This window comes from Brettanomyces nanus, chromosome 1 (assembly GCF_011074865.1).
Source record: "Brettanomyces nanus chromosome 1, complete sequence".
In the NCBI taxonomy this organism is placed as follows: domain Eukaryota; kingdom Fungi; phylum Ascomycota; class Pichiomycetes; order Pichiales; family Pichiaceae; genus Brettanomyces; species Brettanomyces nanus.
In genome coordinates this window covers 1,440,956-1,453,339 of record NC_052374.1, presented here as the reverse complement: position 1 = coordinate 1,453,339, position 12,384 = coordinate 1,440,956, and the positions used below count along the sequence as shown (strand labels likewise).

The 12,384-nt window shown below is 40.3% G+C and overlaps 6 protein-coding genes across 6 annotated transcripts; 2 read left to right on the top strand and 4 right to left on the bottom strand.

Moving 5' to 3' along the window:
* Positions 1–42: 42 nt before the first annotated feature.
* Positions 43–2,349, bottom strand: FOA43_000673 (uncharacterized protein; the record flags this gene model as incomplete). Its single annotated transcript, XM_038921000.1, has 1 exon — positions 43–2,349. The coding sequence occupies one exon, from the start codon at positions 2,347–2,349 to the stop codon at positions 43–45; it is 2,307 nt and encodes a 768-aa protein (XP_038776928.1).
* A 452-nt stretch (positions 2,350–2,801) lies between these two features.
* On the top strand, positions 2,802–5,183 carry FOA43_000672 (uncharacterized protein; the record flags this gene model as incomplete). Its single annotated transcript, XM_038920999.1, has 1 exon — positions 2,802–5,183. One exon carries the CDS (start codon positions 2,802–2,804, stop codon positions 5,181–5,183), a length of 2,382 nt encoding a protein of 793 aa, XP_038776927.1.
* A 46-nt stretch (positions 5,184–5,229) lies between these two features.
* Positions 5,230–6,912, bottom strand: FOA43_000671 (uncharacterized protein; the record flags this gene model as incomplete). Its single annotated transcript, XM_038920998.1, has 1 exon — positions 5,230–6,912. One exon carries the CDS (start codon positions 6,910–6,912, stop codon positions 5,230–5,232), a length of 1,683 nt encoding a protein of 560 aa, XP_038776926.1.
* A 131-nt stretch (positions 6,913–7,043) lies between these two features.
* ADE1_2 (Bifunctional purine biosynthetic protein ade1) lies at positions 7,044–8,744 on the bottom strand (the record flags this gene model as incomplete). The annotated part of the gene is made up of 1 exon (XM_038920997.1): positions 7,044–8,744. The coding sequence occupies one exon, from the start codon at positions 8,742–8,744 to the stop codon at positions 7,044–7,046; it is 1,701 nt and encodes a 566-aa protein (XP_038776925.1).
* An 831-nt stretch (positions 8,745–9,575) lies between these two features.
* Positions 9,576–10,721, top strand: FOA43_000669 (uncharacterized protein; the record flags this gene model as incomplete). The annotated part of the gene is made up of 1 exon (XM_038920996.1): positions 9,576–10,721. The coding sequence occupies one exon, from the start codon at positions 9,576–9,578 to the stop codon at positions 10,719–10,721; it is 1,146 nt and encodes a 381-aa protein (XP_038776924.1).
* A 180-nt stretch (positions 10,722–10,901) lies between these two features.
* Positions 10,902–11,933, bottom strand: ELO2 (Fatty acyl-CoA elongase/Polyunsaturated fatty acid specific elongation enzyme; the record flags this gene model as incomplete). Its single annotated transcript, XM_038920995.1, has 1 exon — positions 10,902–11,933. The coding sequence occupies one exon, from the start codon at positions 11,931–11,933 to the stop codon at positions 10,902–10,904; it is 1,032 nt and encodes a 343-aa protein (XP_038776923.1).
* Between the last annotated feature and the right edge of the window lie 451 nt (positions 11,934–12,384).

Below are 12,384 nucleotides of genomic sequence, written 5' to 3'. Positions count from 1 at the left end.
TGTCTATATATTACGCAACTAATCATAATACCATCATTCTAATCATTTCCCCTTCTTCTGTCTATCAACATGCGCCCTTAAAACCTTTTGCTTGTCCCTAAGACTCATCTTCTTCTTACCCTGTACTCCCCTTGTGTGAACCACCATCATAAAGTTCTTCTTTCTTTGCTTCTGCTTATTAGTACTTGAATGTGGCCTGTCAATTTTTCCTTTGGCGGAACCAAACTTCTCTCTTCCCTCTCTTCCACCCATAATCGATTTGATCCTTTCTTCCTTGTTCTGTTTGTGCCTAACATATCCAACCAAGGAATCAGAGTCAACGACATCTTCATTAACTTTCTTGGTTCCCAAATACTTCTCAACACCAGCCTTCTCGTTCAACTCCTTCAATTTATCGAAGTCGGCAGGAGTCATAACATTCCTAGAAAGAACATCCTGAATCATCTTTTCGTGATTCTCTTTGTTCACCATATCCTGATTTAGCCGCCTTTGCCTCTTCTTCGTGTGTTTATCTGTCACAGAAACACTCTGATCATCGGACAAGTCCAAATCAGAATCCTCTTCCTCTAATTCACGCTTCTTTCTGCTTTTGCTTTTCACCATATACTTCAGATACTTCTTTTTAATACCGTTCTTTTCCTTTGGGATATTGGATTCATCTTCATTTCCATCATCAATGATAAGATCTTCATCTGACTTAACATCAACCCAATTTCCTTCAATATCAGCACCAAGGTCCTCTTCGTCGCCGCTAGGCTGCTCCCAACCCTCTGCTTTCTCATCTTCTCCTTCTTTATCTAACAATCCTTGCTCTTTTTTCCACTCAGCAAATCTCTCCAAACCCGGAATACCCTTAGTCACATCTCTCTCCACACCATACTGTGGAAGACCTCTCTTATCGTCACTATGCATTAGCCCCATAGTGGCGATTTTACCTCTGTCCTTCTTGGCCAACATTTCAGGAGCAACTTCTCTATATAGGGAAATTAATGATCTGGAAGCCATCATGACAGCCTTAGATTTAGATCCCTTATAAGCAGTGAGATCTTGCAAAAGAGGTTGATCTATTCCTGCAGGATTTCTTGCTAAGATTTCTCTAATAGAGTTAATTCCAGTAGCAGCCACTTCGGAAGCTACTCCATCTGTAACAAACTCATCGGCTATTTTTCTAACAACCATGTTAATTGTCTCTGGTGGCACCAAATCATGACTAGCCTGGGCAGCAGATGCAAGGATATGCGTCACATTCTTCTGTTTAGGATTGAGGTACTTCAAAAAATGCGAATAAAGCCCCAAAACCGACAATTTATGCGTACCAACTAGTCGAGAAATAAGCTTCATAATGGCAATTCTTTGATCCACCGTAAATTTCTTGGAATTCTTACCTGCAAGGTGGGTCTCAAACATTCTTTCGGCAAACTGCTGAGGATCTCTTAGAAGTTGAATGGCGGAAAAGTTCAACAAGGAAGGATCACGCTTAGTCTCGTTCTTCTTGTTAATTTGATGAATGGCAGCCACTAGCTTCTTACCCTTACGTGTATTCTTCTTGTTCACTTTCATCTTATGCTTCAGTGAATTTGCATCAACGGTATCTTCGTCTTCTTCGTCCTCTTCTTCAAGAGCTTCTTCACGCTCTTTATCTGCTCCTAAAAAAAACTTCACACCAGATATGACCACCTTAGTGTCTGGATGAAGACAGGCCTGTGTCATGATTTCAACAGTTCTGGAATCATCCCAAATACCTCGCCTCCAAAGTTCTCTGGTAAGCTTCGTGGCCCACAAACCATTACCATCTTTTTGATCTAAAAGGTTAAACAAAAGAGCCTGGGTGGCACGATTCAACTTCTGGTTTTTCGATCCGGTATTACACGACTTCAATAGAGATATTAAAGCAGAATAGATCTGACGTCGGAGTTCCTTTGCATGATATCCAATACCATTTTCTGAATTAGGACTGTAGGAGAACAAGAGTGGGAATAATGTACGTAGCAAAACTTCAGGAGTAATGACTCCTCTGCTTCTAAGCATCACAAGGCATTGAACGATCTTCTGTTTCAACTCTGGGGAAAGCTCTCCATGATTCTTGGTAATAATGGTACTCAATTCCTGTGGGAAAGTGGCAGTCTCCTTCGCGAAGGATGGACAAACTGCAGAAACAAATCCGATTAGCTCTCCAAATTCCTCTCCTTCATCAGCAGAAGGACTTAACAGAAAGATGTCTCTTAGCGATTCATAATGAGAGTATTGCTGATCAAATTCTTCTTTATATGATTCTGGATCTCGGCGAACCAAGTTCTGAAGTAATGCAATATTTGTTGGCAAAATTGCAGCTCTGCTTCTGCGAGGCATGATTGATAAAGATATATATACCAAGAGGAGATAGTCACCAAGAGGAAAGATCTTTAAATGTTCTTATAAAAAATTTTAGGAAAAAAAAAATTACGATAAAAAAAAATCATTCAAATTGGGATTCACGCCAAATTTTTTTTCCTTCAATCAGGGACAGCAGCTTTAATGGCTTGAAACAGTAGTAGAAAATTTGATGTATTGAACCTCTGGTGTTATGAGAGTTTCATTTGGACACAACTTATACCTCAGACATGGTATGCCCTATCTTTCTTGACTTTGCGATTGCATCCGTACACCATGATTAGTTCTCAAAAAGAGCTCTCTTATCGCGAGTTAGCGTGATGAAGAGGTACGCGAAAAAAAGAAAATACACCTGGATTAATAAACAAACATAAAGAAAAAAACCTATAAACGCTCGAGACCATTGAATTCATCAGATGACAGTTCTGGACATGTCAAAATTAGAAGGCTTTAATGAAGTGAGGTTGCTCTCGGGAGATTCGTTCAAGTTAGACCGTGCTCACTATTCTGAGCTTTCTCTCAAAGCACGGTTCATAAAGTACCCACCGACTTACAAACATCATGATGGGTATCCGAAGCCCACGAGATATTCAATCGATAAGTTTACAAATCTTAGAGATCAGGAAGCTGCCATTATTCAGGATCTGATATATGTGCTAGCGGGTCTTGAGGGTTATTATATTCGATACTCAGAAGAATTCGATATCAATAAGGCGTCAAGTAGGTTAAGCGGTCCCGATTTCGTAATAAATAGGCATATTGATACAAGCTTCAAAGATATAACGAAACGGATCAATAAACTTGGTAAAATGTACTTTGCCCTCTGCAGCTTCGTTGAAGTTTATAGTGACCTAGTCCATGGTCATATTATGCAAACGCTGTGCTACGAAATCATCAACTTTTTGAAACAATACGAAACATTACTTCGAGATATTGAACGCCATTTCAAAGAGGACTCAAAGTATTCATTGACAGTTCTTGAACAGGAACTTAGTAGAGGAACCACTCTGGACCAGATTGGCGTGGCCGTCAAAATACAACGACTATACGAGATTGTAGAGTCTATCAATCGGGAAAATGAGAAGCGGAACGGTAACTCAAATCTGGAATCACTGCAGTTTGAGACTATGATGCGGTCTTTGAAAGATGATCACTATACAGGAACATTGGACGGTGTCCTCTCTGATTCAGTTAACAGTCGGTTCGTTAAGGGAGGCATGATCTTGAATATTATTCAGATGCGTATTGATGGCTATAAGGGTAATATGAGGGTGCATAAATTTTTGATTGACATATTCGACAGGGTATCAATGTGCTACATCGAAATGTTGAACAAGTGGCTACAGTATGGAATTATTGATGATAACTACGATGAATTCCTTATAAGCGAATCGTCTGTCAGTGATAACATGAAGTACGATGCTATGCAATGGGCAGACAAGTTTACAATAAGACGAGAGGGCCTGCTCAAGCAGTTTCAAATTAGAGAGATTCAGAAAAAGATCATTCTCACCGGTAAATATCTTAACGTGCTGAAAGAATGCGTGGGTATTAAATCGTTAGAGGATGATTACCATAACTGTACCATTACCAGTCTTCAGGAATCAGATTTCCAGATAAGGATAGACAATGCTTACAACCGTGCTAACATATACATTCTGAAAATGTTCTTTGAAAGATACCATTTAGACGGATGGATCAAGAGCCTCAACAAGTACTTCTTGTTCACAGAAGGATCCGAATATGATGATTTTCTTGGAAATGCGTACATTCTGCTTAAAAAGGCCTCCGATAGAGTATCTTTAACGTCATTGACCGGATATTATAGAAAAAGCTATCTGAATACTAGCGGGGATTTACAGCTTGTGCATAACCTGATAACTCCTGTTCTGGCCAAAGAAACATTTCTTAATGAATTGACATCAATACTAAAAGCCCAGACAACAGATGCAGAAGAAGTTTTTGCTACCAACAATATTGAATCTCTTAGAAAATTGCTCATCAGTACCATGGAGACGAACCTTCAGACACATCTAACGTCGCCTCAAACTAGGATTGATAACTATTGCATTCAAAAATTTGGTGTCGATATAGGAGTTCCATTTCCGTTGAATTTGATGATAAGTCGCTCGCAAGTTTACGAATATCAATTACTTTTCAGAGAGCAATCGTTCTTGAGATTTGTGGATCTGTCTTTGTTGGAATCGTGGAAGGAGATATGCCATGGAGGAGTTTGGAGGTGGAAATTTGCAGATCCTATGTTGAAGAGGTGGATTTTTCGGTGCCGATTGCTACATAGGAAGATGTCGGATTTTATCAGAATGCTATATCGTTACTTGACTTTTAACGTGGTAGCAGTCAATTGGCATACAGTGGAAGAAATATTCTCACACATGGGAAAGGATGATAATATCAACTTGGAAACGGTTTACACTACTATCAAATCCTTTCTCAGTACTGTACTTGATGATTCAATGCTTACCAAGGTGAAATTGACTGAGGTGATAACAGAACTCTTCAGTCTGATTTTGTTGTTCCATAACTTAATCATGTCCTTCAAGAAAACGCTAGTACTCATGGATAGGAGTCTATTCGATGAGAAGTATGACTTGCTCGCTGCTCCGGTACCTGAATTTGATGAGGTGAAAAACGGAGAGCGGTTTGATAAGATGTCTTCGACACTAGACAGTTACTCAAATGCATTTAAGGTGAAGTTAAAGGAGTTCACAGTCTTGTTGAAGTATTACGGCGAATTGGATTCTACTTCATTATTAGTATTGTATCGTGAATTAGTGCGTACATATAAAGATTAGGATGTCAATACGCATACATATGTACATGATAAATAAAGTAATTAATTCAGTCATTCATCTTTCCAGAACATTCAGCCATAAGTTGGATAACTGTTTCAACGTTGCCTCCTGTTTTAGGAGAGCATGGTACACATTTCCATCCTTTCTGAGAGCAATAGTCCTTCAGTAAGCCAAATTGTTCTTTGGTTCCATCCAAGTCTGCTTTAGTAGCAACAATAAGCTTATTTTTACCATCAAGTCTATCTTGACCTAATTCCTCCTCCAAAATCTGAAGGTCTTTCACAGGGTCCTTATTACCAAGCGATACAACGAATATTATCCCTCCGGAACGCTCAATATGTCGTAAGAAGCTGAGCCCCATGCCTTTATTTTCCTTAGCTCCCTCGACAATACCCGGAATATCAGCGACCGTGAAAGGGGGCTGATCGATCCTTAAGAATATCGTTCCTATGGTGGGCTGTAAAGTGGTAAATTTCCAATGGCCAACCTTAGGCCTTGCTCGTGATATGGCCCTTAGCAATGTAGACTTTCCAGCATTAGGAAGCCCCACTAAGCCAAGATCGGCAAGAAGCTTGAGCTCAAAGATAAAATTCTCCTCGAGACCATCACGACCCAATTTAGCAAATCTAGGGTTACGGATATCTGGAGTAAGAAAATGCATATTTCCCAGACCACCACGTCCTCCCCTAAGCAAAAGTATCGGCTCTGTACTGGGTTCAGATAAATCTATGCCATCTACGGGAAATCTATCACGCTGTATTTCATCGTATCTGGATTGTTTATCAAACAGTCTCACACTGTCTCTGAGTTTAAGAAAATACTCCTTCTGCAAATGATATTCCTCGTCCTTGTCCTTAAAGACCCATCCTTTACCTATAGCGTAGGAATGCCTGAAAAACTGGATATCTATAGGAATCCTGTCATCATAAAACTGTCCCACTGTCTTGATATGGAACACCTTATTCAGGTGATCAGGGTCTTTTTGTAAGGATCTTATTTCTACGGGCTTTGGACACCATCGTATAGTGGTGCCAACAGGAACGGTAATTACCATACCCTCACCCTTCTTGCCATCAAGCTGACCCGCACTTCCATTTAATCCACCCTTGGCTATATATCTGGTCTTGACTCCGTGCAATGAATTCAAACCTTTCACTGCCATAATGTAAACATCGCCTCCATCGCCTCCATCGCCTCCATCAGGAGGCCCCACAGCAACACCAGCATCTCGACAAAACGAAACCATACCACTACCTCCTCTGCCCGATCGCAATTTCACCACTTTAAGATCAGAGAATGATTGCACACTATCAGACTTTGGACGCCACCTAGAGGATAAAGTTGAATATGGAGATGACGCAATGTCATAAGCGGACGTGGGAACAGAAAGTATATGATAACCATCGGGATTACTTGGCTGTTCAACAACGTTATAGGTACGTTTAGTCTTCTTGGATTTGAATGAAATAAAGTGATCATTGGTATCAGGATTATCAATGCCTGATTTCTGTTTGATTTCATAAGTATCTTCCTCGATTTTTCCGTCGTTGTCGTCATCTATCTTTAAAATTTTGCCATGTCCATCTCTAACAGCCAGTCTATTAAGCCATGCCGCATTTTCCTGCAAAGTAGGCGCATTTTCAGGTATATCCGACACATAATTACTTCCTTTCAGAACAAGTGACCTTAGGGAAAAACTTCTGCAAAACAAACGCCTTAGGGGTATCATTCTACACAAATACTTCAAGCAGCACTGATCTGCTTGGTGTAATAAGAAAGGTGAAAAAAAGGTTGATGAGTCGATCTATCGCGAACTATATATACTATGCCGAAAGTAGATATACCATTATGCTATGTTAATTATCTTTTGTAATGAGCCAAATATTCCTCATAACCTCCGCTTTCAAGCTTTTCAGCTTTGACCAGTACACCATCTTCCATGTCACTCTGGTACTTTTCCATGGCAATTGTGTACTGAGGATCGAAAATACCTAAAATTCTCACGGCCAACAAAGCAGCGTTGGTACTGTTGTTGATGGCCACAGTTGCAACAGGCACACCGCGAGGCATCTGAACGATAGAGTGAAGGGAGTCCACACCGTCAAGTATATGACCTTTAACAGGAACGCCGATAACAGGCAATGGTGTCATTGCAGCAACCATACCGGGTAAATGAGCAGCACCACCGGCGCCGGCAATGATGCATCGTATACCCCTCTTAGGAGCATCTATAGCATACTTGGCCATCCTATGGGGAGTTCTATGAGCAGAAACAATAGTAACTTCAAACGGAACCTGGAAGTCCTTAAGTATATTGCATGCTGCAGACATCACAGGTAAATCTGAATCGGAACCCATGATAACACTCACCAACGCCTGCGACTCAATGCCAATATCTAAAGAACTTGGAGATTCTTCAGTTTCGCCACGAATATATGCCAATCTACGCTCACAATCGACCATCGATTCTGACACAATATTAATATGGCCCATCTTTCTGCCGGGTCTAGTGGTCTTACCATAAAGATACACGGAGGCATTTGGAATGGAAAGAGCCCTTCTGCACATTATCAATTCGCCGTTTGGCTTGTCTGCACCTAAGACATTCAACATTATAGCATGCGTATTGGGTGTGGAAAGGCATGTGAAGTTCTTGGGCATAGGTAAGCCTGTAATGGCACGAATGTGAGCCTCAAACTGAGAGGTGACACAAGCATCAATTGTATAATGACCTGAATTATGGGGACGTGGAGCAATTTCATTGACAAGCAACTGACCATCGGGTAGTAAGAACATCTCTACGCCAAATATACCCGCTCCAGAGAAACTGGCAATAGCATTACCAGCCATGATCTGAGCTTCAGCCCGTTTAGTATCACTTATCCGTGCAGGTGCATAAACAATATGGCAAATGTTGTTCTGCTGAATCGTCTCTACAGTAGGGTAGGAGAATATTTCACCCTTGACGGACCTCACAACCATGACGGCCAATTCTTTGGTGAAAGGCGCCCATCTCTCAGCATAGAGAGGCCTGTCGTGTAACACTTCAAGTGCCTTCATGATGCATGATTTATCCTCAACCACATAATTACCCCTACCATCGTAGGCTTCTGTCTTAGATTTTAGCATGTAAGGATAATCAAACTTTTCTCCCACTTTAGCAAGAGCAGCTGCAGTACTCTCGACACTTAAACATTCAGCAACAGGAATATTATACTTCATCAAATGCTGCTTTTGAGCATATTTGTCCTTGATTATCTCTAATGTTTCCGGTGAAGGATGTATCTGAATACCTGTTTCCTTCCGCACTGCTTTCAAAGTATCCGTGTCAACATGCTCAATTTCCACAGTGAGAATGTCGCACCTCTTTGCCAATTCTCTAATGGCAGCAGGATCTGTGAATGATCCATCGACATGTTCAGAAACGGCATTTATTTGTTTGGCAGGTGCCAGTTTTCCGCTTTCCAAGATAACAGTTTTGACATTCAATCTGTTAGCAGCTTCCACCAGCATACGGCCTAACTGACCACCACCGAGAATTCCAACGACTTTGGAGTCCATGACAAAATTAAATAAATAACACTAGGAATTAAGAGCTATGAAGAAGAACAAGAAAAAAACAAGAAAAGAACAAGGAAAGAACGGAAGAGGTGTATATAAAAATGTACTTCGTTTAATGGATTATTACATTGGCGCGTTCACCGCATAAAAATATATAGTAGATCTGACTCTGGTAAGAGCGAACAATACCAGGCTTGGAGATTTCAAAGTGGACTTCGCTTTAGTGTTGTATGAAATATATATGTATATACTTGAAATAAAGGCTTCAAAGTCCCCGTATGTATGCACCCTAGTTGTTTAGGATCCACCTATGCAGGGCAGTTTAGTCAAGATCCAGCCGATGGGTACTTGAATATCCTGAAAGTCATAAATTGAACATTATGATTATTCATTGGTCATATAATTTTTCAGCGATGAACATTTATTGATGATGCAAGTTCTCAACCATGTTTCTCTACCTATCTGCAGTAATTTTGTACGTCATACTTCATGCATGAAATGAGGCTCCAAGTAAATAAATTTTCATGAATACAGACGTGGTTGGTAGATTGATACGGCTACAGGAAGTTTTAGATCACAAAGTAGTCATATACAACAAGATCAAGTAATTCAAGTTAGATGCACACTAGATATCCTACAACTTCTTGTAGACTATCTATTGGATATCCAATCCTTGAATTGTTCTCCGTTAAATACTGGATTAGGAAAAATTTTTAGGCTTCGAGCAGACTTCTTTATTCAACACACTTCGTTTTCTTTTTTCACTAACATACAATCAACCCTATTATACATTTGCTTTGTTGAGCATTTAGATTCAACAGTTTTTTGGTTATGACTGATACGCACCTTCGTTCAATAAAGTTTGCACCTTCCAAGCTTGCACTCATAGCTCCTGATGTCACCTTAAAGCGGTACATAGAAATAGGTCTAAGACCGTCATTAAGGAAGTTTCATGAATTCAGACCAGTTATAGTATCACCTGCAGGCTTCAGTCGGTACGAGAAAGAGGGGAAATCGTCAAATGCTATTCTTGGATCATCTGTAGTGAAGAGCGGGTCCACAGATGTTATATGTAGTATTAGTGCGGGAGTTGTGGAAGATTCTCAAGAACTTACCAATGACTACAGACTCAGATTAGATAAGGACATCATCGAGGCCGATGAGGATGAAAACAACAGCAGTTCCAAAGACGAGGATCATAGGGTTAACCAATATTCTTCTGTTTATTCTGTTGTCGAGGTGTCCAGAGGAAGAAACGGCCCTCCCACTTCAGAGGAGATAGAGCTTTCGCAGGCCTTGTACGAGACAATTCTACACTCCGGGATGATCACGAAAGAGAGTTTGAATATCAAATTGGGTCTAAAATCGAGGGACTCCGAAGGAAAGCCTGTTATTATTCGGAGATACGATTCCGATGACAGCGACATATTGAATGAATTTGCACCCAAGAAGAACTTCAGCTACGTTCTTTATGCCAAGATTCAAGTATATTCGAAGACAGGACCTTTATTTGATCTTTGCTATGCAGCTTTGATAAAGGCTCTCAGAAACACAAAGCTTCCTGAAATGTACATTAATGAAAAGGAAACAGATGCTAAGGTTTCTGCATTACGGGCCAGGAAGACCAACAAAAACGACAGTAACGGCAGAAATGGCTCGGATCTTCAAGAATTTGATCTTCTATGCGATCCTGTGTCCTTTCATGATTTGAAGATTGACGAAGGGAAACTTTCTTGGAGTTCGACTTTTGGTATTACTCATGGTTCAGATTCTGTCCTATTAGCCGATCCAGAAGGTGAAGCAGAGGAAAACATTTTTGAGGGAATTGAAGTTGTTAGTAGTGGAAATGACACTTTATTTAGTGCAGTGATAACTGGTAATATTGGCGAAGATGACCATGCGATCAGCAAAGATCAGATCAAGGAAGCAATTCTTCTTTCAAAGAGAAGGTCTGCTAATATGATCAAAGAATTGTGATGTTGAATCTAATTTTATAATTTTAGGTTTTGTTTAGGTATAAATAACAGTAACATATACAAAAGAAGCATAGATGAGGTCTGATGAAACACGAGAAATATTAGGTGCAACAGAAAACCGTAAAAAGCTAAGATGGATAATGGGAAAAGAACACGATGAGACTATTAATATGCTTGTTCACTACAATATTTCCGCCTTTTTATCTTTGAGAGATCTTCTCTTGGTTGGTAAAGGCGAACCGGTGTTCGAATCGTAATTCTCTTGAACGGATTTCTGGTCCAACAAAACGTACTCATTGACTTTAGCAGCAACACCACCTCTGACCCTTCTAACAACCTTGGACTGCTTGGAAGAGTTTTTGTAAACATCCACGTAGAAGGAAACAAAAAGAACCAAGTAGGATGAAAGAATGAGACAACCACTGACAGTAGCTAGAGGAGTTCCAGCACATTTAAGGCAGATAGTATCCGGGAAGAACGAATGACCAACTTTAATGAAAGTAGCGTAATAAATGAATCCCAAGTCAATAATGAACTGAAGAATTTGGAATCTGGTAACCCACTCCTTCCACCAAACACGAATGCCACGAGCAGAAAGAAAGTAATACCAGTACATAACAACGTGAACGGCCAAGTTTAAGGTGATTGGAACCCATGAAATGGAGGTATGACCAATCAATTGAGTGTAACATAAAAGAGCAGTAGCGCCATGATGATAGGTATGAAGGAAAGTCAGCTTCTTCTGCTTCAAAACAAGATAGTAAGTGTCCAAAAATTCATAGTACTTGTTTAGGTAGTTCAAATAATATAAGACCACCATCTCCTGACTCCATGCGGAACGGTTACAGATAGCATAGTATAATCCATGACGTGCAATCATAGGAATAAGCTGCTCGGCCATCAATGCAAGTAAAACGAACGAAGCATTGGTCAACCATAAGTTATGAATCTGGAAAATGTACTTCAAAGTCAGAGGCTTGGCACCAGTGGCCTTAAGCAAAGCTCTACCACCAAAAACGAGAAGGTAGTATATAACGATGGCAAGAGCAACGTGAGGGAAATCGCACAGAAGAGCTTCATTGGGTTTAAACTCAAATTGCGAGGGAACAAACCAACCCCCTGTAACTGTAGCAACAACCTTATCGAAAATGCCAAACCAGTAAAAACCAAACGGACGGTCAATAGTTGGAATCGGCCAAATAGAACTAGACATGATTAACGAACGGCAGATGAGTATTTGAGGGGAAATAGGAAAAAAAAGATACCGTAAGGAAGGACTGAGCAAAGAATGACGCCAGTGGGAAACAGTCAAGTTCAACAAAACCCTTGAACTCTTGCAAAAAAATACTTCAGAACACGAAATAATGAACAGTCGGTTGCTCAAAGAGGGGGAAAAGGAGTTTAAATATAATGGAGATAAACACTGGGCAGAAATGGAAGGAAAAATCAAAGAGGAAAAACGCCTAATGCGTGAAAAAGAAAAGGGACGTTTACGCGTGCGATTGCTCGACGGTGAAGGTATTAATTAATTGGTGGCAAGAAAGTTGGAAGATCCAAAGGGCATGTAGGATGCAAGCCAAGTATTCCAAAGATTGAAGAAAATCCGGGCAAAATGGCCCAAATGGCCAAAACGGTTAACACCCATTTTTTTTCTCTCACGTTCT